The sequence below is a fragment of the Thalassophryne amazonica genome, chromosome 5, assembly GCF_902500255.1.
Source record: "Thalassophryne amazonica chromosome 5, fThaAma1.1, whole genome shotgun sequence".
NCBI classification, from domain to species: Eukaryota; Metazoa; Chordata; class Actinopteri; order Batrachoidiformes; family Batrachoididae; genus Thalassophryne; species Thalassophryne amazonica.
In genome coordinates this window covers 90,486,276-90,512,418 of record NC_047107.1, presented here as the reverse complement: position 1 = coordinate 90,512,418, position 26,143 = coordinate 90,486,276, and the positions used below count along the sequence as shown (strand labels likewise).

Sequence of the window (26,143 nt, the reverse complement as noted above, 5' to 3'; positions counted from 1 at the left end):
TGTTAAAATTGTTCTTGTCCTGAAGGACAAGCTAAGATCAAAAACATGTGAAATCTGAGCCCAAGTTGAAAATTTCTGGAGTTTCCTTTTAACATAAATCCACCCAGACTGCAAGTACTAGATAAAATTAATTTGTCCAAAAAAAAAAAAAAAAAAAATGCTGTTGTGTTTACTGGTTTAAAAGTTGATTTATTTCTCCTTTTTTGTACATTTCAAAAGCTTTATATTTTAAACTTACAGGTTGTATCTTAACTGTATTTTTTAACTGGATTATTCTGGCACCAGTGCCACCTTTGGACTGGAATGCTTGGACGGCACATGGCACACCTTCTGGAAATAAGCTTACTGCTTTCGTTGGCTTCGTTGACCTTTATCATCACAAAATGTTCAGAATCCCGATGTCAAAAGTGTTGCTTTGTTTACCTTGGTGTGCAAAATGACATTCTGAGGAAATGTTCTTTGCGAATTCCTTGTTGCAAACCAGTAGCAAGACCCCAGTATTGATCATCTCACCGTGGTGAATGGTGCCTGGAAAAGAAACCAGCAGGAAATAATCAAAGGACTCCTTTGCTATTTTAAAATTCCAATAATGAGGCCACAGCAATCGTGATCCTGGCTTAAGTGTTGAATTATGCATATTTTCTTGTTTTCCATGAGAAGGAGAATACTGCTTCACATTTGATCTTGAACTCCACGTTGTAATAAAGTGTCTCCTGGGAACTGAACCGACCTCACCGCGTGTTTACAAGAAGCTATTATAAAACGTTATTCCCTGAATAATGTATGGCTCGTTTTGATTCTCCTCAGGCCTTTTGACAAAAAGGACTTCTTAGCTGTTTTGTTTTATCCGTACTGTGACATCAGTATGCTTGACTTCCATTCTTATCTATTAAAAAGCCAGTGAGTCACCAGCAGAGGCAGATCCAGCTCTGTACTGACATCTGCTTAGTAACTTAATTTGGTCAAAAAAGGAGGCTGGCCTATGGTCAGCTGTTGCGACTACACTGAAAAAAAAAATCAAACCAAAACTTTTGGTTGATCCTGAGTCTTTAATTTAATTTTGCAGCTCAGGAAGTGTATTCGTATTTTATAACACTATTATTATTATTATTATTGTTGTTGTTTAAAATTTTTTTCCGCTGTTTTAGCCCTTGCGTTATGCAGATTTTGGATATTGTTTTACAGTGCGGGTGCGCTCCAGATCCATCCAGCCCTTTCCAGACACTTGTTTTGTGTCGTCGCGTCGTCCGGTATAAAGCACACAGCCAGGAAGGATTAAATCAGTTTACTTTAGAATTTAAGAAGATTTACTTGCAGTTTTTATGCTGGATCAATAGTTGACCGGAGTGCGTAACGGTGATGCGTAAAAGTATTCAAAAAGAGCTAAAGTTTTATCAGACGTAGACAAAAAGTACTGGTACTGCTTTGAAAGTAACTTTTTGATTCCTGGGTAACTTTGTACCGGGTTTTTATTTATTTATTTATTTAATCGCCGCTCAGCTGGACATGGCGGAAGGAGACTTCTACACGATGGGAAGCCGACAGAGGTTTCCGAGGGATCCGTTCAGCGAGTCTCCGTTCAGAGACCAGTCCCCATTCAGGGATCAGCTCGCGACCCGGTTTATGGATGATGACTTTGGGATGACTTTCCCCAACGATCTGTCGATGGACTGGCCGGGCTGGGCTCGGCCGGGCCCCCGGATCAGCACGCGCCTCAGCCCGTCGCCTTTCTCCAGCACTTTACGCACAGGGCTCTCCCCGCGTCAGTCCACGGGAGGTCCCGCGCTCTACACCAGCAGGTACAGCGATCCCTCCTCCAGGAGCTCACCCACGACCACAGGGGGAGAACCGTGGAAAGTTTGCGTGAACGTACACAGCTTCGCGGCGGAGGAATTACACGTGAAAACGAGAGACGGCTTCGTAGAAGTGTCAGGTGAGTGTTATGTCGAAATGCCCAACATGATCGGATGATGGGAAAGAAAAGATCCTATAGAGAGGAAACCAGTTGGGGACAAAGGTTCTCTCATCTATGTTTGCATTTCACCATATATGAAAAAAAAATGTCTTAAATAACAGACACCACTAGGGGATTATTTCTATACAAATAAATTCAAGTTCAATTTTGGGGGGTACATTTCGAGCTCACTTTTTCATGATATTTAGGTCTATGCAAAATTGTAATTCCGTTGCTTATGGACACGGTGGAAGGAATGTAGCACTGCTTTCAGTTCAGCAAAGGTCAAAATTTATAGTTTTGTAAACACAATGGTGAACAGTGAGATCTTACTGACGGGAAAAGTTCTGTCCCTACACGATGGATATAAGCTTTAAAGAAAATATAAAATACATAATTCCATATGGATGCACATTCATGAATTGTCCAACAGGTGGTTGTGTACAGTGGGTCTTCCTTTTGATACTGGCTCTGGAAAAATGTTCCAAACATGTTGTAGACTTTTCAAAGCACTGTTAAACAGCGGTTTGAGTTGGCATCGCAAACTTGTAGTACCTACAAAAAGTTTTGACGCTGTCCCCAACCATATGTTCTATCCATTCTTTAATTTTCGGTTTATTTTCTGGTTATGCGGTATATTTTTTCCCAAATTTGGCCAATGTTATGGGCATGATATTTCTTCCAACGGGTTCTAGCTTAAGGTCCCTTTTCCATATAGTATGGAATATATATATATATATATATATATATATATATATATATATATATATATATATATATATATATATATGCTGTTTTTCCATTTTGAGTTTTCTGTTGGAGGGGGCAAGTCAAGTCAAGTTTGGCAGCATGCACTGGTGCTGCACATCACCACATGCAACACACCACAGAACTGCACTGGATCCTGGATGGCAACCAGCCAGACAAGCAACTGTTCCATCCCCAAATCTCTAATATAACCAACCGTCTCTGTCGGTGACTCACTGGCTTGGATGGAATAAAATATTTTTTAATTCATTCAGCTAAATATTCATTCAGGTATTTTGTATTGTATTTTTTTTTAAATGCTAATGATTTGCACCATTAAAAGCAAATTTAAAGGTACAAGGTGGACTAGTGATGTATTAAAAAAATAGTAAACGAGCGGATTTGTTATTCATTAATTGTCATTGGGGCTAGGTGTAGGGACAAACTAAACCATTAGTTTACAAAGCATATAAACTTCAGACATAATAGGTTTAATGATGCAAAATCAATAAATAAATGCTGGCAGATCATACAGTGAGATTTCAGAGGGCCATAAATCAACAAATTGTGAAGCAAAGTCTAAATGACAGCTGACAAGTCCAGCATTAATTTGCCTCAGTATGGAGAAGTTGGGTCCATTTGGGGGACTGGGACTTACACATTGGCAGGCAGAGCCTCAAGCTTAGACACCTGTTACAGATTTCAAGAGACTCACTCCCTCAGTCACCCATGAGCTACATTTAGATTTAAGGCAAGGCCCCTGACAACAGTCTCAGTTTACAACAAAGATCCTGGTGGAGCTCTGGTATCTTTGGTTTACAATAAGACAAGGCCGTCAAACACCGGCCAGAAAGTTCTGGAAACATGACGAAGCTCAGGCTTCAGACATGGTTGTTATTTCATGAGGCAGACAGAAACTGAACTAAACAGATGGGCCAGGCGTCCAACACCGTGACTCTTCTGCAACATATTGTTTGTATGGCAGTTGGGTCATTCCAGCAGAGCCTCTTGCAGTGACTCAACCCTGTTCTAAAACTGACCCTGTGGATGTGGAACAAGTATGTGTGATGACCACTGCCCACAAAGAATGAAACATGGTGGTCGTCTTTATACGTATCACACAAAGTCAAAGTCCTAAAAAATTTAAAAAAAAAACCCTGCTGTCATAACTTGAAAGTGCAGGATGTGCTTGATCCTTTCAGAGAAAATATTTTAGTGTGTTCACTAAAACGGTTTCTGTCACAGCAGCATCTTACATTATTGATTACAAGAAGTGCTAAAACGATTGACAGGAAATCATCAAGTGAGATTTGCTCATTACTTCTGCCAAGGGGTGTGTTTTCACTCTCATTTGTCTGTCACTTCTGTAGTCACTTAATTAGTTAGTTAATTTAGTCAGAAATATATCTGAAAAAAGCTATATTCATGAATGTTAATGAATTTCACTTAAAGTTGGAGTAGAGGTAGGTCGGGTCCGGGAAGAGATGATCAAATTTAGGTCCATGTCTGGAGGGGTGGATTTTTCCTCTGATCTTTCATATTGATTCCTTTGATCCTGATCCTGCCATTAATCTTTGATCACTGATCTTGATTGTGGGTGTTCAGGATCAAATGTCAGAAATCCAGATCAAAGCTCAGCAAGTAGGTTTCTACTATCAAGATCAAAGAAGAATGATCATAATTAAAAATCATGATCAAAGTCCAGGAATAAAGTTTTAGGCTCAAGATTGAATGATCAAAATTAAAGATTGTGATGAAGTTCAGAAATAAAGGTTTTAAGGTGAAGATCAGAGCTGGGTGCTCAGAATCCAAAGTCAGATGTTCAGGTCAGAGCTCGGCAATCAAGATTTTGCTGTCATGATCAAAGATGAAATATCATAATCAAAGATAATAATCCAAGTTTAGGAATAAAAGTTTTAAGAACCGGATCAAAGATGAGTGATCAGAATCAAAGGTCACAATCAAAGTTCAACAATAAAGGTTTTAAGGTTCAGATAAATGTTATGTAATCAGAATAAAACAATAGCAGTTAGGGTTCTATCCTCAGGATTGATGTGTGAACACAATCAAAGATTATGATCAAAGTTCAGGAATAAAAGTTCAAAGGTCAAGATCAAAGTCAATGAGGGTTTTACTTTCTTCTAATTTGTTGAATGAGAGAAATGTTGGTTTGACCGATGTTCACCAAAGAACATCAGTCAATCCAAAGACAAACAAATGTGTTTAAATGTGTTTCGAGATTTAAAAAATAAGTTGAGTAGGCTGCTTACACATAGGGTAGAGTGATAGGACCAGCTGACACCTAGCTGACTCATCCTCACTCCAAAGGTCTTGTGCAGTGGTCAGCAAAATGGTCGCCACAGTGTCGTAATAGCATTCTGCATCATCAAGAAGCACACAGAGTAAACATCAGTGCATTTCTACTGTGATTGTAGAGCCTATATTAATTAAAGTGCTGGGATCCCTGCTTGGATCCCTGCTTGCACAGCACACAACTATCAGTTATCATGTAAGCAGTCTAAATGCTGGTTTTTATTATTATTATTTTACTTCTGCATGGCTTCTTGTCTGTCAGCGCTACTGACATTCAGAGAAAGTTGTTTGCTTTTACATTCCCTGCAACAGAAACAGCAGAAGGTGTACATAGTAGAATCGTTTTCACCCTGATAGCATAGGCTAGCCTAGTCTAGCATAGCCTAGCCTAGTCTAGCATAGCCTAGCCTAGCATAGCATTGCATAACATATAGTTCTGTCTTATTGTAAAATTTCTAACATTATGCTCTTCAACCTCACTGTAAAAATTGTCTACAACACAACATATATGAAATAAAAACACAATAGCCTGGAATAGCACATTAATGGAATGCTTAAATATCGACACCTTTGATTGTCATCACAGCATCTTCAGTTTTACAGCCAGTCTCATTTAGACAAGTTTGGGGATGGATGCATGAACATTTGCAAGCATTGGAATTTGTCTTGGACTTTATTATATCAATTACAAAGAACACTGTGGTACTATATATATTAAATCTGTTTAGAGTAAGAGGGTTTTTAAAAACTGAGTGAATGACACAAATGAGGAAAGCCACCAAGACTTTCAAGAAGCTGTCATGCGTGGATTTTTTTTTTTAATTGCATAATTCATTATATCTCAGTTTTAAGTGGTTTAAAACTGTATAATACATTGAGTTTGAGGCGTTAGGCAGCTATAAATAGGTTTCAACCTAATGCAAAAGTGATATTTTTGGTTTTGAGTTGATTGTAAACAATGACTAGCCAATGAAAGATAAGTTTAAAAAGTATTTAAAGTGGGTTTGAATTACTGTCAAAAAGTCAACTGTTCCAAATTTAATTTTGTGGACAAGACAATCTATTACTCAGAAAATTAAGGGGTATACGATTTAAAGAAAATACTTGGAGGTCTAATAAGACACTGTGTGCCGTCTCTATTCCGAGGACATATTACACACACCATCTGGTATTTAACATGACGTGAGGCTTGAAAAGAAGGCGAGGCGCCTTACTGGACTTGTGACCAAACCGTCATTCTTCACGAAGACAATCAGGGAAGCAGCTGTACTTCTTCTGCTGCTGATGAATTTAAACGATGAATCACACGACTTCTTCTGTGATCTTTGCTCAGCGTTCTCTGGGGCATTACACATCCAGTGCCTGGTTGCTGTTGGAGCCGTCACAGTGGGGGTATAAGGTAGCAAGCAGTCACACCAGAAGTGCACAGCAGGGTTGACAGGTGGGGTGGGACACGCTGCTGTTGACATTTAGCAGCCCCAGAGCAGCTGCTAGCAGGCTCGAGAGATCGGACTGCAAAAACGGAATTGTTTCTCTCAGCGGGCTTTCTGGAACTGGCAGTTCTTTCTGAGCTCTTCAATTAATGGAAGAAAGTAACACCATGATCATTTCAAGATGTTTATTAAAGCTCAGCGCAGAGATCACCGCACAAAAGCACAGCTGGGAAAACAGCCTGTGTCCCAAACAAAATGCCTGATTTCAGGTTTTTGCTCATCTGGACCCATGGGGGTGAAGACTCTGAAATTCACCCAAAATTCTTCTTAACCTTCAATTCTTGATTGATTTGGTTTCTGATGGTTTTGGTTGCTTCATCTAAGCACTGTACACAATAGCATAAATGCTAAAATGACTCAGAAAATTCACAGCTATTGATTAAGAAATTTACAGTATGTCATCATTTTCTTCATCTGCATAATGTGAGGAGATAGTTTGGAGAGTAAACCCAGATGAGGTCTGCATTATAGATGCTGTGGTTTGTTCATACTACGGGACAGATTTAAAATATTTGTGAATGCAGTGTACATGTTCCTACGTCGTACTGAAGGCATAATTTGCCATCTACATCATCGATGACCATAGGCAGCTCTATGTCTGTGGTGGGACCTGATGGAGCTGTGATCCAGTTATTATTTTCATCACTGTTCGAGCCTAATTTAAAGAACTCGATTGTTTCCTCAACAAAAACATCTCTGTCCAGGACCCAGACCTTGGTGATATGGGGAAACAGGAGAAGCCCAACATTCAGAAAACAGTGTAACAGAATACACCAACAAAACACAAACCAGTCTTTTCCCCATCTGCATTGTTGTTGTTGTTGTTATTTCTCTTCTTCTGCCTCAAACAGGCATGTGAATTCTTCATGGGTTCGACAACATCTGCATTTGCGCAAGACTGGTGTTCTACAGCAGTTATGGCTGTTGAAACAAGGAAATATGTCGCACATGCCGGTACTCAAGGCACATTTGTATTGCTCAACAGAGTCTTTTACCACAATATCAATGCAAATGGCTTTCATTTAGATGACATCACTCAAGAAAGTTCATGGAATTTTGGTCAGTTGTCTACCATAGCATCATCTAAGCATGGCCATTGAGATGATGTCGTGTAGACGACTGACTGAAACTCTTAACTATGTGAAGTCAATCTGGAACATGGCGCTGATGCAGTAACTACCATATCACAAAACCGCCACAGGGCCTGGATAGCAACCACCAAAAGCAGACAACTGATCCATTCCCACTATTCAAAACTAACCAACCATCTATCTGCCACAGCCAGTTGAAACATGAGCAAACCATTGTCCTTCTGTAGCCACTGGGGTCCTGACCAAAATGTTATATCTGATATTTACCCAATAGATGTGATATTCGTTATCCCGTCTCTCAGTCTCCCCATGCAACCATTCGTTTGATGCAAAGTCATTCCAGCAGGACGTAAGGATTCTCTAAAGAGACCTTGTACATAAGATATTCAGTGGTCACCTTAAGTCACTGGTTAGCGGTCAAGTGTCGCAACCATACATTAAAACAGGAAGCACCAGGAGCCTCAAGATGTGGATCTTCATTCTGGCATCACCAAACACATCTGTCCAGGGATCTCATGACTCCATTAGTTCTTCCAAGATGTCTCTAGGCCAAGAGCCTATAGGCATGAATGTCACTGCCAAGATAAGCCAAGCAATAAAAATGCACCTTATACAGCACAGGAATATGCTACACACTCCTTTGTATCAATTGTCATAATTGTGGTTGCACAACAACATTGTGCCAACTTTGATATTCATGGATCTGTGGGGAATTCTTATGACTGACCTGAAAGCTTTCCCACATTTTCCAAAATTTCACTTGCATCATGTTAGAAGAATAATTGTGATATTTTTTGAAATAATCACTGCTTTTGTCATGCTATGTGTTGTGATTTGTTTGTGTATGGTACTTTAAATGAACTTTTATATGAATATTTGTAAGGCACTACAAATTCACCCCTCCACTGAAAATCATGCTCCATCTAGACCCACCAAGAAAAACCTCTGTGTGACTTTGCAAAGTTGTCCAACATGTTGTACCTGATCCTTTCTGGAGTTGTTTAAGGATCCTCTGCTCACTCACTTCTTGTTTTCCAACACAGGAAAACATGAAGAGAAGCAGGAAGAAGGAGGCATAGTGACAAAGAATTTCACAAAGAAGATACAGTGAGTAATGAGTGTGAACTCTGCAACTCGCCAAATGTTTCCACAATAATTCTCTTATGTCTCACAAATTCACATGGCACAAAGACCACAAGCCTTGTTCTAACCTGCAGCACAGGTCACACAGACAGTTGCACAAAGGAATAACTTTGTAAGACTAGAAGCATACAGGATTTTCATATTCTGCCTGAATTCTGTCCAGAAAAGCATAAAACAGGTGGTGCTATAAATCTTTACAATTTATGTAATAATGTTTCAATTGCTGAATGTTTTCTGATTGCAAATGCAAGAACAAGCAACACAACAATCATCATAGTCTTCTTCTGAAGAATATATATTCTGCACAAATCCTCTGTAACGTCACCCATAGGTTTTCTGAAGAGTGGGATTGAAGTTGAAATGCTGCAGCTCCGGGTGTTGCCAACTTGGTAGTGTCTAACTCTGCCTAACTCTCAGCCGTCCCATAAGTGGGCAAAGCAGTAGAGCGTGTGTAAAACTGATGTGACCTGGGTGGGATAAATTAAGCCTGAACACGCCCCATCTCAGAGTTAACTAACAACAGAAATTTGAGAAGCTTTAACAAGCTCACCACAAGAACCAGCATAAAGTTTTCTGAATAACAGAATAGACAATTATTTGCCATTACAGTTGTCCCAGAATCCTTTGCGCTCTAGTGGTGTCACCACACAGATGTTTTTATTAAAGGGTGATTCTTAGACTACGGGCACTTATTATGTCCTTTGATCATATTGTATGAAAAACAGAAAAAAGGGGAAATTTCACACTTTTGTAGTTATCTTTACAATGAAAGTGTGTTAAGAAATTTGTTCTAGTAGTCTGTGATGACTTTTTCACCTTTTTTCAGCATCATTATATGCAAATATTGCTGTTTTGTGCTTGTCCCACACCCAGACTTTTGATCTTCAATGATAAAAATGAATGGTAAAGAAACATTTTTTCTAATGTTTTAAAATATCTCTGAATAAAATATCAGTAAAATAATCAAAACATAATTGGGGTATTCAATGTCATACAACTGTTGTGATTTTTTTTAAACAAAATGTAGTTGTCCCACACTATTGCCGTAATTTCCACCACAACACTGTAATGTCCCTAAACAGTTTGTATGAAAGATTGTTGGGGTAGTTTCTATGGAGATAAACAGTGACATCAGAGCACATGTATATAGCGCCAAATCACAACAAACAGTTGCCCCAAGGCACTTTATATTGTAAGGCAATGGTGTGGTGGAAATTACATTTACAAGGCCAATTATAGTTATAAAAGAGGCTCCTGATTTTTTTGTTTCTTATTGTGTTTATTATTATTATTATTATTACTATCAATCAATCAATCAATTTTATTTATATAGCGCCAAATCACAACAAACAGTTGCCCCAAGGCGCTTTATATTGTAAGGCAAGGCCATACAATAATTACGTAAAAACCCCAATGGTCAAAACGACCCCCTGTGAGCAAGCACTTGGCGACAGTGGGAAGGAAAAACTCCCTTTTAACAGGAAGAAACCTCCAGCAGAACCAGGCTCAGGGAGGGGCAGTCTTCTGCTGGGACTGGTTGGGGCTGAGGGAGAGAACCAGGAAAAAGACATGCTGTGGAGGGGAGCAGAGATCAATCACTAATGATTAAATGCAGAGTGGTGCATACAGAGCAAAAAGAGAAAGAAACACTCAGTGCATCATGGGAACCCCCCAGCAGTCTAAGTCTATAGCAGCATAACTAAGGGATGGTTCAGGGTCACCTGATCCAGCCCTAACTATAAGCTTTAGCAAAAAGGAAAGTTTTAAGCCTAATCTTAAAAGTAGAGAGGGTGTCTGTCTCCCTGATCCGAATTGGGAGCTGGTTCCACAGGAGAGGAGCCTGAAAGCTGAAGGCTTTGCCTCCCATTCTACTCTTACAAACCCTAGGAACTACAAGTAAGCCTGCAGTCTGAGAGCGAAGCACTCTATTGGGGTGATATGGTACTATGAGGTCCCTAAGATAAGATGGGACCTGATTATTCAAAACCTTATAAGTAAGAAGCAGAATTTTAAATTCTATTCTAGAATTAACAGGAAGCCAATGAAGAGAGGCCAATATGGGTGAGATATGCTCTCTCCTTCTAGTCCCCGTTAGTACTCTAGCTGCAGCATTTTGAATTAACTGAAGTCTTTTCAGGGAACTTTTAGGACAACCTGATAATAATGAATTACAATAGTCCAGCCTAGAGGAAATAAATGCATGAATTAGTTTTTCAGCATCACTCTGAGACAAGACCTTTCTAATTTTAGAGATATTGCGCAAATGCAAAAAAGCAGTCCTACATATTTGTTTAATATGTGCTTTGAATGACATATCCTGATCAAAAATGACTCCAAGATTTCTCACAGTATTACTAGAGGTCAGGGTAATGCCATCCAGAGTAAGGATCTGGTTAGACACCATGTTTCTAAGATTTGTGGGGCCAAGTACAATAACTTCAGTTTTATCTGAGTTTAAAAGCAGGAAATTAGAGGTCATCCATGTCCTTATGTCTGTAAGACAATCCTGCAGTTTAGCTAATTGGTGTGTGTCCTCTGGCTTCATGGATAGATAAAGCTGGGTATCATCTGCGTAACAATGAAAATTTAAGCAATGCCGTCTAATAATACTGCCTAAGGGAAGCATGTATAAAGTGAATAAAATTGGTCCTAGCACAGAACCTTGTGGAACTCCATAATTAACCTTAGTCTGCGAAGAAGATTCCCCATTTACATGAACAAATTGTAATCTATTAGATAAATATGATTCAAACCACCGCAGCGCAGTGCCTTTAATACCTATGGCATGCTCTAATCTCTGTAATAAAATTTTATGGTCAACAGTATCAAAAGCAGCACTGAGGTCTAACAGAACAAGCACAGAGATGAGTCCACTGTCTGAGGCCATAAGAAGATCATTTGTAACCTTCACTAATGCTGTTTCTGTACTATGATGAATTCTAAAACCTGACTGAAACTCTTCAAATAGACCATTCCTCTGCAGATGATCAGTTAGCTGTTTTACAACTACCCTTTCAAGAATTTTTGAGAGAAAAGGAAGGTTGGAGATTGGCCTATAATTAGCTAAGATAGCTGGGTCAAGTGATGGCTTTTTAAGTAATGGTTTAATTACTGCCACCTTAAAATCCTGTGGTACATAGCCACTAATAAAGATAGAATGATCATATTTAAGATCGAAGCATTAAATAATGGTAGGGCTTCCTTGAGCAGCCTGGTAGGAATGGGGTCTAATAGACATGTTGATGGTTTGGATGAAGTAACTAATGAAAATAACTCAGACAGAACAATCTGAGAGAAAGAGTCTAACCAAATACCGGCATCACTGAAAGCAGCCAAAGATAACGATACGTTTTTGAGATGGTTATGAGTAATTTTTTCTCTAATAGTTAAATTTTATTAGCAAAGAAAGTCATGAAGTCATTACTAGATGAAGTTAAAGGAATACTCGGCTCAATAGAGCTCTGACTCTTTGTCAGCCTGGCTACAGTGCTGAAAAGAAACCTGGGGTTGTTCTTATTTTCTTCAATTAGTGATGAGTAGTAAGATGTCCTAGCTTTACGGAGGGCTTTTTTATAGAGCAACAGACTCTTTTTCCAGGCTAAGTGAAGATCTTCTAAATTAGTGAGACGCCATTTCCTCTCCAACTTACGGGTTATCTGCTTTAAGCTGCGAGTTTGTGAGTTATACCACGGAGTCAGGCACTTCTGATTTAAAGCTCTCTTTTTCAGAGGAGCTACAGCATCCAAAGTTGTCTTCAATGAGGATGTAAAACTATTGACGAGATACTCTATCTCACAGAGTTTAGGTAGCTACTCTGCACTGTGTTGGTATATGGCATTAGAGAACATAAAGAAGGAATCATATCCTTAAACCTAGTTACAGCGCTTTCTGAAAGACTTCTAGTGTAATGAAACTTATTCCCCACTGCTGGGTAGTCCATCAGAGTAAATGTAAATGTTATTAAGAAATGATCAGACAGAAGGGAGTTTTCAGGGAATACTGTTAAGTCTTCAATTTCCATACCATAAGTCAGAACAAGATCTAAGATATGATTAAAGTGGTGGGTGGACTCATTTACATTTTGAGCAAAGCCAATTGAGTCTAATAATAGATTAAATGCAGTGTTGAGGCTGTCATTCTCAGCATCTGTGTGGATGTTAAAATCGCCCACTATAATTATCTTATCTGAGCTAAGCACTAAGTCAGACAAAAGTTCTGAAATTCACAGAGAAACTCACAGTAAACGACCAGGAGGACGATAGATAACAACAAATAAAACTGGTTTTTGGGACTTCCAATTTGGATGGACAAGACTAAGAGTCAAGCTTTCAAATGAATTAAAGCTCTGTCTGGGTTTTTGATTAATTAATAAGCTGGAATGGAAGATTGCTGCTAATCCTCCGCCTCGGCCCGTGCTACGAGCGTTCTGGCAGTTAGTGTGACTCGGGGGTGTTGACTCATTTAAACTAACATATTCATCCTGTTGTAACCAGGTTTCTGTAAGGCAGAATAAATCAATATGTTGATCAATTATTATATCATTTACTAACAGGGACTTAGAAGAGAGAGACCTAATGTTTAATAGACCACATTTAACTGTTTTAGTCTGTGGTGCAGTTGAAGGTGCTATATTATTTTTTCTTTTTGAATTTTTATGCTTAAATAGATTTTTGCTGGTTATTGGTGGTCTGGGACCAGGCACCGTCTCTACGGGGATGGGGTAATGAGGGGATGGCAGGGGGAGAGAAGCTGCAGAGAGGTGTGTAAGACTACAACTCTGCTTCCTGGTCCCAACCCTGGATAGTCACGGTTTGGAGGATTTAAGAAAATTGGCCAGATTTCTAGAAATGAGAGCTGCTCCATCCAAAGTGGGATGGATGCCGTCTCTCCTAACAAGACCAGGTTTTCCCCAGAAGTTTTGCCAATTATCTATGAAGCCCACCCCACCCTTACTACTACTACTACTACTACTACTACTACTAATAATAATAATAATAATAATAATAATAACTAAGCAGATCCAGTATTTATTTTATCTTTATTTATTTGTTGGTAGAAACATTAATTGATATTAACTGCCTGAAAAGGCAAAAAAAAAAAAAAAAAAAACATCTCATGGCTGTAGACTTCCTATTTGATTTAACGTATCTTCATGTGGGATTATCAGCGGTCCATCAGAAGGCACTGGGAGATATTTGCTGTTCAGCACTATGGCTGAAGCACCTGCATTGCTGGGAAACTTATTGTTTTTGCCTCCCGTGTACATGTGATACCGCAGCCTAAATGGTACAACCTATCATAGTGAAATTTTCCAAACTGATCCAAACCCTGTGCATGCCTCAGGCACAAAAATTCTACACATCTACCTGTAGATGGCACTGTACAACCAAAATTTCTTTTTGGCCTATCACTTACATATTGAAAATTTTTATCTGCTGATGTATGACACACCCATTTCTAGCAAGATAGTTTTCACACACACACAAAAAAATCACAAAAATATGCTAAACTCTTTGTTGGAAGCAGTGGCTAGTTTGTTGGGGCAGTGGCTGGACTTTGCATGGAGCCTGTCTAGAATGGAGCAGTGAGGCACCTCCTTCCCTCCACTAGCCTTGGTTGTGCACCTTGGGCGAGTGCTAGTGCACCCCTAGCCTCCCTTGCCAGGGTTACAGCATTTCCATGCTGCCTTGCATGTTAGCTCCAGGAAGAGTGAAGGCTAAGGGAGTAAACCCTGTCAGAAAATCTACATCCTCTTGGACTTGATGGACGTCCTGGTTTCCTTGCCTCCTCCAAGGTTCTGCAGGACTAAAGAAGGGCATTCGTCCTAGGGCAAGCATGTCCCCTTTCATTTCTGCCCAGGCTCAAGAGCTGAAGGTCTTTGTTGGAACCTCTTCTACACCGTGACTCCAATCAATATAACCTCACTCACTCACTCACTCACTCATCTTCAACCACTTAATCCAATCAAGGGTCGTGGGGGATGGAACCTATCCCAGCAGTCCATAGAGCATGAGGCGGGGTAGACCCTGGACAGGGCGCCAGTTAATCTATGGGCCCTTAAGATAAACAGTTATGAAGATCATTTGATTGTCTACAACTGCCTGTGTTATAAAGCAAGAAATTCTTGTTAAACAACATTTCACACAAAAAAATGTTGTCATGTCTTTGCAATAGAAACTTTGATTATCTCAAACTCAGGCCCTAGCCACTGTACCTACCAGCACCTTCTCATCACCTGGTCATTTGCCTTCATGCCCACTGAAGCCCACTTGAAGTACCTCTCTTTCTTCATTGGGTGCACTTTCCAAAACTTAATCTAGCACTTACTAGAACTCTGCATTCTCCTCCATCTCCAACCCTACTTGTGGGACATATGTGCTGATGGCATTCTTTATCACCCCTTCAGTGCCCTACTTTCCATCTCAAACTATTTAATTGGATGGTAGAAAGACTAAACACCAATGCAAATCTGTGATGCAAATCAACGTCTCATGGCCGTAGACTTACAGTTCTGCCGATTTCCTCTTTGCTAATTAGTAAGCAATTGTGTTAGCTCCACACTGTTCATATCACAGTCTTTTTAATTAGAATGCTTCTACATCAGGCTTGTGATCCTCAGCAAATGACAGAGTCAGTATCAATCAATCAATCAACTTTTTTTCTTGTATAGCGCCAAATCACAACAAACAGTTGCCCCAAGGCGCTCCACATTGCAAGGCAAGGCCATACAATAATTATGAAACACAGTTCTACGTCTAAAGCAACATAACCAAGGGATGGTCCAGGGTCACCCGATCCAGCCCTAACTATAAGCCTTAGCGAAAAGGAAAGTTTTAAGCCTAATCTTAAAAGTAGAGAGGGTATCTGTCTCCCTGATCTGAATTGGGAGCTGGTTCCACAGGAGAGGAGCCTGAAAGCTGAAGGCTCTGCCTCCATTCTACTCTTACAAACCCTAGGAACTACAAGTAAGCCCGCAGTCTGAGAGCGAAGCGCTCTAATGGGGTAATATGGTACTACGAGGTCCCTAAGATAAGATGGGACCTGATTATTCAAAACCTTATAAGTAAGAAGAAGAATTTTAAATTCTATTCTAGCATTAACAGGAAGCCAATGAAGGGAGGCCAACACGGGTGAGATATGCTCTCTCCTGCTAGTCCCCGTCAGTACTCTAGCTGCAGCATTCTGAACCAACTGAAGGCTTTTTAGGGAACTTTTAGGACAACCTGATAATAATGAATTACAATAGTCCAGCCTAGAGGAAATAAATGCATGAATTAGTTTTTCAGCATCACTCTGAGACAAGACCTTTCTGATTTTAGAGATATTGCGTAAATGCAAAAAGGCAGTCCTACATATTTGTTTAATATGCGCTTTGAATGACATATCCTGATCAAAAATAACTCCAAGATTTCTCACAGTATTACTAGAGATCAGGGAAATGCCATCCAGAGTAACGATCTGGTTAGACACCATGCTTCTAAGATTTGTGGGGCCAAGTACAATAACTTCAGTTTTATCTGAGTTTAAAAGCAGGAAATTAGAGGTCATCCATGTCTTTATGTCTGTAAGACAATCCTGCAGTTTAGCTAATTGGTGCGTATCCTCTGGCTTCATGGATAGATAAAGCTGGGTATCATCTGCGTAACAATGAAATTTAAGCAATACCGTCTAATAATACTGCCCAAGGGAAGCATGTATAAAGTGAATAAAATTGGTCCTAGCAAGAACCTTGTGGAACTCCATAATTAACTTTAGTCTGTGAAGAAGATTCCCCATTTACATGAACAAACTGTAATCTATTAGACAAATATGATTCAAACCACCGCAGCGCAATGCCTTTAATACCTATGGCATGCTCTAATCTCTGTAATAAAATTTTATGGTCAACAGTATCAAAAGCAGCACTGAGGTCCAACAGACAAGCACAGAGATAAGTCCACAGAATAAGTAGAACAGAATAGATCAGAGTCGCAGTAGAGGAAGCTAGAGGTCATGTAGAATAAAATGCCCTTGATGCACAAATAATGAGGTACACTACATTTGTACAGTTAGTATATGCTTTGAGTCAAAGTACTACTTTTGTTTTATTGTATTTTGTTTAGTAATCTTACTCATATTGGCTACAAATTTCATTGTTTTTTTTTGGGGGGGGGGGGGTTGTTGTTTTTGTAAAATGCTATAAAACTATTTCATGGGAGGAGGTAGTGGACAAGTGGTTAGTGCACTTGGTTTCAGTATGGAAAGTTCCTGGTTCAAACCCCACCCCCCTGCCACATTTCTCCAGGGCATCCGACATAAAACTTGTGCCAAATCAGCATGCAGATCACCTTGTATCTGGTGTGGTGACCCAAGTGAAAAACAAGGGAGCAGCTGAAGCGCCTGACTTACTGTAAAACAGTTTCATAAAAAACTAGTAGTGATTTCCACAGTTTATCTGTTGAATTAATATCAATTGTAAAAATAACACAGGGAGTAAAATACCTGAATACATGCTGTACTTAATACATCATAGAAGGCAACACCTTTCCACTAATGACTGTAAGCTTCCCCCATACCGTTATTAATATGTCTTGGACTTTATTTACATCAACTTTGAAAATACAGTCAGTACAGTACTGTGCAGTCAGTAGGCACTTACTGTGCAGAAGGAGATGAGTGAGGGACGCCACCAAGACACTAACTTCCTTACTATTCAGGTGGTGGTAAATGTTGCTTGCCTCAAACTAAAATGATGTAACATGTGTGGGAGTGTTAGAAGTGCACAGACTCGGTGCTCTGCACAGACACTCCACAGACAGTCCACACTGACTGTCTTGTCTCTCCGTGCTGACAGCTGCCTGCTCAGGCTCTGTGAGGTAAAGAATATTTGACCGCTTTTGGGCAGCTGTACAAAATCAATGTCTGAGATAAAATGTGCACTTGTCAGAAGTAAATAAACTTGCCATGCTGTGCAGATAAACCTTCTGCCAGATTCCCATATAATGATCTGACTGAGATGTTTGAAATTGTTGGAATGGGCAACTTTGTGTTGCAGCAACTGGCTCCTTGAAAAAGGAAGCAGGGGCCAGAGATACTGGAACGTGTGTGTGGGGGGTGGGAGCAAGTTAGCAAATACAGGTACTGACGCAGATCCAATTTTAGAAACCAGCTCCATCTAGCTCCCAATGTGATAAGAAGAAGAGAAGTAAGTGCCACATAGGCCTTGAGACCTATTGGTTCCATTGCTTATCTCTGGATTCCACAGCATGAAGTAGATGAGTGTCTGCGACTCCCCCTGGACGGGGTGCCAGTCCATTGCAGGTTACTTCCCCAACCAAGGCTGGCACCCATTTACAACTGAGTGAAGTGAGACAATACAGATCAAGTGTCTCATCCAGCGACCCGAACCTGTAGCATGAGTAGGAACCAAACCCAGGTCAACATGTTGGTAGTCCATCTCCTTATTCCACTGAGCTACCTGCTCTACGATGTGATAACTGGAGATATATTCAGATCTATAGCAGATTGTTTTATTATTGTGTGTGTTTTTGTCTTAAAACAATGCACTAAAGTACTAGAGAGAAACTTTTAGACCTTGAGATGTCAGTTTAAGAAGGACATGCTATACATGTTGAAGATTCTTTTGTCCAGCTGTTAACAGTGTCTCAATGTAAAATATAGTGGCTTCATGTAAAATATTGTAGGTCCACATTCAAACAGCTGTGTCCACTGGAGATTTATCTGTTTGATTCATCACTTTATTGTCTATCACTTGAGCTCAGCGCTCACACTGACATCATGTGTTTTTCTGTAAGATTTTCATCATAGCAACAAGACGTTCCTAAAAAGCACATACCTCCTCCAAGGGCTAAGAGAGTTCTTTTCATCTGTCCTAACTGAGGCAAGTGGGGACGTTGTTTTGCCAAAGCATCATGAAAATCCAATCCAATCCTCTTTATTTATATAGCACATTTAACAACAAAAATGTTCCAAAGTGCTGCACATACAATAGAATCATGATAGATAAACCCCAGTAGTCAAGAAATAAATTAAAAATAAGAAAATTAACAATAAAAATAACTAAAATGTGCAAGATAAATAAATAAATACATACAGCATACAAAAGATAAAACCAATAAAATCTACCAAAATAAAAACAAAACCAATAAAACAGAGGACCACACAACTCACTCAGTATTAAAAACCAGAGAATAAAAGTGGGTCTTCAGACGAGACTTAAAACACTCCACTGTGGGGGCTGTTCGGACATGAGGAGCAGAGCATTCCAAAGTCTGAGGCCAGCCACAGAGAAAGCCCTGTCCCCCCTGGTTGTAAGTCTCGTCTTGGGTACCACGAGCTGGAAATGGCCCTCAGACCTCAGAGCACGCGCCAGAGAGTAAATTTGTAGGAGGTCAGTGATGTATTGAGGGGCCATTCCATTCAAAGCTTTAAAAACAAACAATAAAATCTTAAAATCAATTAAAAGTCGCGCGGCAGCGTTCTGGACTAACTGCAAATGGGAAAGAGCCCGTTGGCTAATGCCGAAATAAAGTGCGTTACAGTAGTCCAGACGACTTGAAATAAAAGAGTGCACAACTTGTTCAAAAACGTTGAAAGATAAAAACGGTTTTACCTTTGATAAAAGACAAAGATGATAAAAGCACGATTTCAAAACACCATTGCTTTGTTTATCAAATTTAAAATCGCTGTCTATCGTGACGCCAAGGCTGGTGACCTTGGGACGTACAAAATCCTTAAGAGGTCCCAAGTCAACGAGGGCACTTCCAAACAACATAACCTCTGTCTTGCCCTCATTAAGTTTCAAAAAATTCTATGACAACCAAGCCCTGACGTCACACAGACAGTCGAGTAGGGGTGTCAGAGGGCAAAGGCTGTTTTTAGCAATAGGCATGTAGATTTGACAATCATCAGCATCAAAATGGTAGGCCACGTCATGTTTTTTAAAATTCTCTCTGAGTGGGAGGAGATAAAGAGCAAAAAGGATGGGTCCCAGGATAGAACCCTGGGGGACTCCACAATGAAGAGGGGCTGAAGACGAGGTGGAGTCCCCCAGCCTGACGAAGAAAGACCTCTTCGACAGGTACGACCTAAACCACTCCAGAACAGTCCCCCTGACACCCACACAGTCTCTCAGGTGGTCTAAAAGAATTGCGTGGTCAACTGTATCAAAAGCTGCAGTGAGGTCTAAAAGCACTAAAATGGCCTGAACTGCCAGAATCAGTTGTTAAAAGGAGATCATTAAAAAACCTTTAAAAGTGCAGACTCAGTGCTGTGAAATGCTTTGTACCCTGATTGAAATGGATCCAATGTGCCATTTGTATCTAAAAAAGGGCTGCAACTGTGCAAAGACGCATTCTCTAAAATTTTCGACACAAGCGGTAACTTAGAGATAGGTCGATAATTTGAAAAATCCGTGGGATCCAAACCCGGTTTTTTGATCAGTGCTCCACAATAGCTTTTTTACAAAAGGAAGGCACAATTCCACAAGAAAGACTACTGTTAATTTCTCTGACTAAAGAGCCAATGGGTCCCAAACCTCTTAAAAAAGCAAGGGGGGACTGGGTCAGTGGGACAGGAAGAGAGTTTTAGATTCCTAACTATTCCTGTCAGCACAGTCATTGAGACAGGCTGAAACTTACTAAAAACACACGAGCACTGATTGCTACACAATGACACACCGGGGACGGTGATATATGGGCCCTAATGGATCAACCTTATCAATAAAAAAGTTGGAGAAATTTTTCACACGTTTCACTTGTGATTTCAGTTAAGTGGATGGACTGGGATTAAAACAGAATCAATTGTTTTAAAAAGAATACAAGGCTTGCAAGATTGTTTAAAATCAATTCTGAAAATACTTATTTTTTTCAGCTTTAACCACCCTCTGATAATTATTCCAGCTCTCTTTAAGAATCTGTTTTGAAACCTCCACACGGTCTTGTTTTCCACCTGCGATCTGCCCTGACAGTCACGCCGAGCTGCGTGGGTGATGTCATTAAGCCACGGTTCTTACTTAAGCTTAGAACGCATGACTTTACAGGGAGCAACAACATCCAGAACCTCAGAGCAAGTGGAAATAAAAGAGTTCATCATCTGTTCTGTGCCAAAAGCAGCAGAATCTAACAAATTCTGCTCAAATGCACTAAAAAGAGGAATAAAAGCAGCGGTGTCAGGCTTAATAACACCCGTGACGCACGACAGGCATCGTCATGTCAATGTGCAGACTAAAATCAAACATGATGGGGCTGTGGTCAGAGAACACAGCGTCACTAATAACAACATTTTGGACAGGAAGACCAAGTGCCAAAATGTGACACTTTTCGTGACGTTATCATGAACCAGTACACTCATTTACTTTTCATGATGCCATCACGAAATGGCATGAGATTGGATTTAAATTATACACATTGTCACTGCCCAAATAGTTATGGACCTGACTGCACATATTTATATAGAAAATAGTTGGTGACTGTTATGTTAAAGGGGACGTTCTTCCATAATGAGCCCCTCCTCAGGAGTGGACTTGTAGTCGGAGAGGACAGCATGGCTAAGGTAAGTGGTTACCTGTATAATCAGCCATCTTAAAAAGGTTTTACCGTTAGTAAGGTAAACATGCATATGTTTACATCTGCAGAGAAACTGTCCATGCATGTCCACACTTCTCAGGATGTTTTCACCTGCTCAGTGATGACAAGAAGTGTTTTTAATTGTCCCCTCGAATAGTATTAATTAGCCAGGTAGCCTGCAGTGACTTTTGTGTTCTAAATAAATCATGCGAGCATGGTGCTTTAGTTTTTTGTTTGTTTGTTTTTGCATTTCTTATGTTGTATCTAAATTTGATTTCCAGAAATCCTGCTGAAATTGAAATTGTGACCTGACGTTTCATATGTTTGTTTCATTGTCTTTTTCCTCATCTACGGCTCCTGTTCCACTGAAATGTCTGCAGAGCAGAACACGGAGATCTCACCTTGACTTTATTGACGCCAAACCTTCACTTAACGTCATTCTCCAGTTTTTATCATTTTGTTTCCAATCACAGCAGAAGCGCTGACTTTTCACTCTACTCCGTCGACTTTTATCAAACACAGGTTGAGGCCTTTTTCTGTCTCTACTCCATATTTCACAGTGTGATGTGAAGCCAGTGGAGGCTCTAATTAAAAGGACAGAGCCACAGTCTGCTCTCCGAAAAGGCCTTGACAGTCTCATGTTTATATTAACTCTCAAAGCTGCTTGGCCACCCTCACACAAAACCCACAATCCCCATATTTGGCCTCGCTGTGAGACAGAAAGTAGAAATGGATCTCTGTGTTTAAACCTTCAGCCTCACTGTGGAAAATTTAATTTGAAAATAGTATTGTTTATTTTGTTTACCAAAAAAATGGTATTATGTTGAAAATGTATTACTTGCAGAAATTAATGCAGAATATCCATTTTCACGCATTTTTCTTGCAAAGGGTTGGTGGTTTATGCATGATTTTACTGTCAAAATTACAATTATAATTGTTAGTAGTAATCATAGTGCTCATAGTAAGTATAGGCTGAGATCACTTGGACAAAGTTTGGATGTTCAGCCAATTTATGGTGTAAGTTAGCTTTGGAAAATTGCCATTAAAATAACAAAAATTGGTTACGTTAGCTACACCAGAAAATGGTGGATTGTCCCCTCTGGGTCAGGGGAGAGTTATTGCCCCAAGTGGAGGAGTTTAAGTATCTCAGATCTTGTTCACAAGTTGGGGTAAGTTGGAGATTGAGATCGATAGACAAGTTGGCGCAGCACCTAAAATTTTACAGATACTGTATTGGACTGTCGTGAAGAAGAAGTGAGCGGGAACATGAGGTTCTCATATTACCAGTCGATTTATGCTCCTATCCTCACCGATGGTCATGAGCTTTGGGTAATGACTGGAAGAATAAGACTGTGGATACAAGTGGCAGAAATGAGATTCCTCCGTTACCTGGGCTTACACCTGGACAGGGTGAGAAGCTGGATTATCTGGGAGAGACTGGGACAAGACCCGCTACTCTACACATCGAAAGAAGCCAGTTGAGGTGGTTTGGGGGCTGGTGAGGATGCCCCAGGTCATTTTCCCCCAGATTCCCTTTCCTGGACCACATTGACCACCTCTGACTGGGGGATCCCGAGGCGTTCCCAGGCCAGTGTGGAGATATAATCTCTCTACCTCGTCTGGGTCTTCCCTGGGGTCTCCTCCCAGATGGACGTGCCTGAACACCTTCTTAGGGAGGCGCCCAGGAGGCATCCTTACCAGATGTCCGAACCACCTCAGCTGTTACCTACACAATTACATCCCATTATTAGACCTGCTAACCAGTCTGCAAAAATATGCCCGAATCAAACACTTGCACCGACTTTGGGCAGCACGGAGGCTTAGTGGTTAGCACTGCTGTCGCAGAGCAAGAAGGTCCTGGGATCGCTTCCCATCCGATCCTTTCTGTGTGGGGTTTGAATGTTCCCTCCATGTTTGCATGTGGCCCTCCCTCCAACAAAAACATGCAGGTCAGGTGAATTGGAAAGTTGAAATTGACCGTAGGTGTGAGTGAGTGTGTGAATATGTTTCCCTGTGTAAGGCTGGTGGCCTGTCCAGTGTGTACCCCATTTCTCTCCTTGTGACCACTGGGAAAGGCTCCAGCTCCCCCGTGACCCTGTACTGGAATAAATGGGTACAACAAATGACTGAGTTTACCCAAGTTTAATTAGCCTGTTAGCCTTAGCTAGTTCGGTAACTTTGAGATTGTGGGTGTGTTTGGGTTTTATTTGTTCTGCCTAGGTCACAGTGGTCTTGCCCACGCTCCACCCCTTTACCCTTTTTGGGTTGGCTGGTAGTTAGGCAGAGTCAGGCACTGCCAAGATGGCAACTTCTAGAGCCGCCCCATTTGAGCTTTGAACCCACTTTTCAGAAAACCTACACTGTAAAAAAAAAATCTGTAGTTTTACCAAAAAAGTCTGGCAGCTGTGGTTACCAGGGGAATTCTGTAAAAATTAGAGTGAATATGTAAAAGGTTTTACATAAAATATGTAGATTTTACAGTTTAAACGTAATTTACAAATAAACCCGTTTTTCTTTTCAGTTTGATTTTGCAGGATTTCCCTGTTAATTTCACAGACTTTTTATTTACAGCGTATGGCGGGTTTGTCTAGTGTATGAAAAATCTATGATAGGGTCTCAGAATGTCACAATGTTTAGACACGATGTTTCCTCAAAGTCCAGTGATCATACTTCCTAGAGTACATATCTAGTATGCCTGTCTCAATTGTTATATTTTGTGTGTTCTACTAAGATATGGAAGTCAACTAGTAAATTTCACTCTGCTCTAGAAAATATGAAGATAAGGTGTTCAAAATTGCCCGGTACAGTGACAGTGGATACAGCAGATTGGGAACTTTTTACAGTAATGGAAATTTCCAGGTGTGAAATGTCTTCTGCCCAACATTCCCGTGACTTGGAATCAGGCTTAATTTAGCAAAGCTCACAACAGGAGTTTTAATAAAAACCGGCACTGGCGTTCCATTTCCTGGGCGCGATATCGTTTTGTGAGTCTGAAATGACATCAGCCGAGGTGGACAAGGTGAACGTTTCTAATAACTTTCCTGACATGCTAAAATCTTCTCACTGGAGGCTGTTTATGAGTATTGACAAAATGTTATTGGAATCCCAGCATTTATTATTCTAGTTTTTACAGAGCAGCTCTTATGGAGGAAAGACCGCAGTTTTGTTTGACCTTCAAACTGGAGCTACTTTTTTCTGTCTCAGCAGTTTCTCCACACTGCTCGTAATCATGGGATGTAATGCGCCGTCCATGCCATTTTTTTATGTTTACAGCTAAACCTCACCGTCTGCCCCAAACGCACACCATCTATACTCTGTCTTCTCTTCTTCTCCTTACAGGATCCGATAGATGTGGACCCTCTGACGGTCTTTGCCTCCTTGTCACCCGAGGGCGTCCTCATTATCGAAGCTCGACAAACGCCGCCATATTACCTCTTCAGCAGCGAGGGCTCCCAGGGAGGCGACACGCAGGAGGGGGAGGCCCTCAAGTACCAGGAGGCACCCATGGTCTAAACAACACCTCACACACTCACATAACAGATAATCCAGCACAAGCTTGATATGAAACGTGTGGCCTGAAGCTTTGCCGGAAATATTCACATATGTCAAATTTCCTGTCAGGCACAGATGCGTCCTGTTTGATAGCTACATTAAAGCTGCACTAGGCAAGATTTTTTTTTTCTGTAAAAATCACATTTAAATTTAAAACTCAGCTGCTGATGTCCATGGGGCTTGATTTCAGAGAATCTGCTTCCAGCGGCTGATTAAAATGTTCTTCTCCCTTTGGAGGGTTTCTGGGCATGTCCAACTGGGAGGCCACCCAGAGGTAGACCCAAACACACCGGACGGATTACATTTTCCATCTGGCCGACAAATGCCTCAGGCTCTCCCAGGAGAAGTGAGAAGATGAGGCTCAGGAGAGGGAACGGCTGTTACCTTACTTAACCTGCTGCCACAATACAGCACCAGTGGAAAATGAATTCATCAGCGTGTGGTTTGGTTAAACAAGAAATCCAAAAGTATTTGATGTTAGATCATTTTCAAACGTGGACAAATTGTCCCAAAGCAGTTGTACTGTATGTACTTTTTGCAGTTAAATAGTGATTCATCATACTAGGATTTGAGCAACAGGAGTGTCTGTTCTTGTACATCAACCCAGGTCCTGACAGTCGACCCCAGAATAATCCTTAAAGGGTTTGTTTTAGCAAAAGTCAAGGTTATTGCAGTCAAAGGTCAAAATTTTGGTTTTTACTCTGATGCCCAGTCAAAACACAAGCAGATGGATTCTGGTGACGTCAAATTTACCGAAGTTTAATCACTGGAGTCAAGGTCATTAGGGTCAAAGGTACAATTTTAAGTATTTCACTCTGATTTGCACCGGACTTTCCACATATGGTGATGGAATCTGGAATTGATCAATCATATTTGTGGAAAAAATGCAATTGGATTAGAATAATCAATAATACAAGAATTTCCACTGACACACTGCCAAATGACCTGTTATTTTGACAGTCCAAGGTCGACCTGTGCAATAATCATGCTGTTTAATCAGCATATGGACAGGCCCCATCTGCCATGTGGCTGGTTTATCTTAGTAAAGGTGAATTGATCACGATCATGAACTTTAACAAATTGTCAACAATTGTCACAGAAACAAAAGTGTGACTTTTGAACCAGTCATATGATCTGCATTGGAAACCATCCTTTGTATCATTTTTGGACACAGTGACAACCTGTTTTGTGGTTTCAGTAACTTCACAGAGTTCATTTCGTTGGTTCTCCACAGTGCCAGAAAGCGACCAATCCCTTATTTCCGACCCAGTCCTTCCTCAAGCA

General features: G+C 40.5%; 1 protein-coding gene across 1 annotated transcript; it reads left to right on the top strand.

Annotated features, from left to right (window-relative positions):
• Positions 1-1,250: 1,250 nt before the first annotated feature.
• On the top strand, positions 1,251-25,138 carry hspb8 (heat shock protein b8). The gene is given in 3 exon segments (XM_034170862.1): positions 1,251-1,933; positions 8,642-8,709; positions 24,647-25,138. Coding segments are annotated over 3 exon segments (669 nt in total). The 5' UTR covers positions 1,251-1,506; the 3' UTR covers positions 24,821-25,138.
• The last annotated feature ends 1,005 nt before the right edge of the window (positions 25,139-26,143 follow it).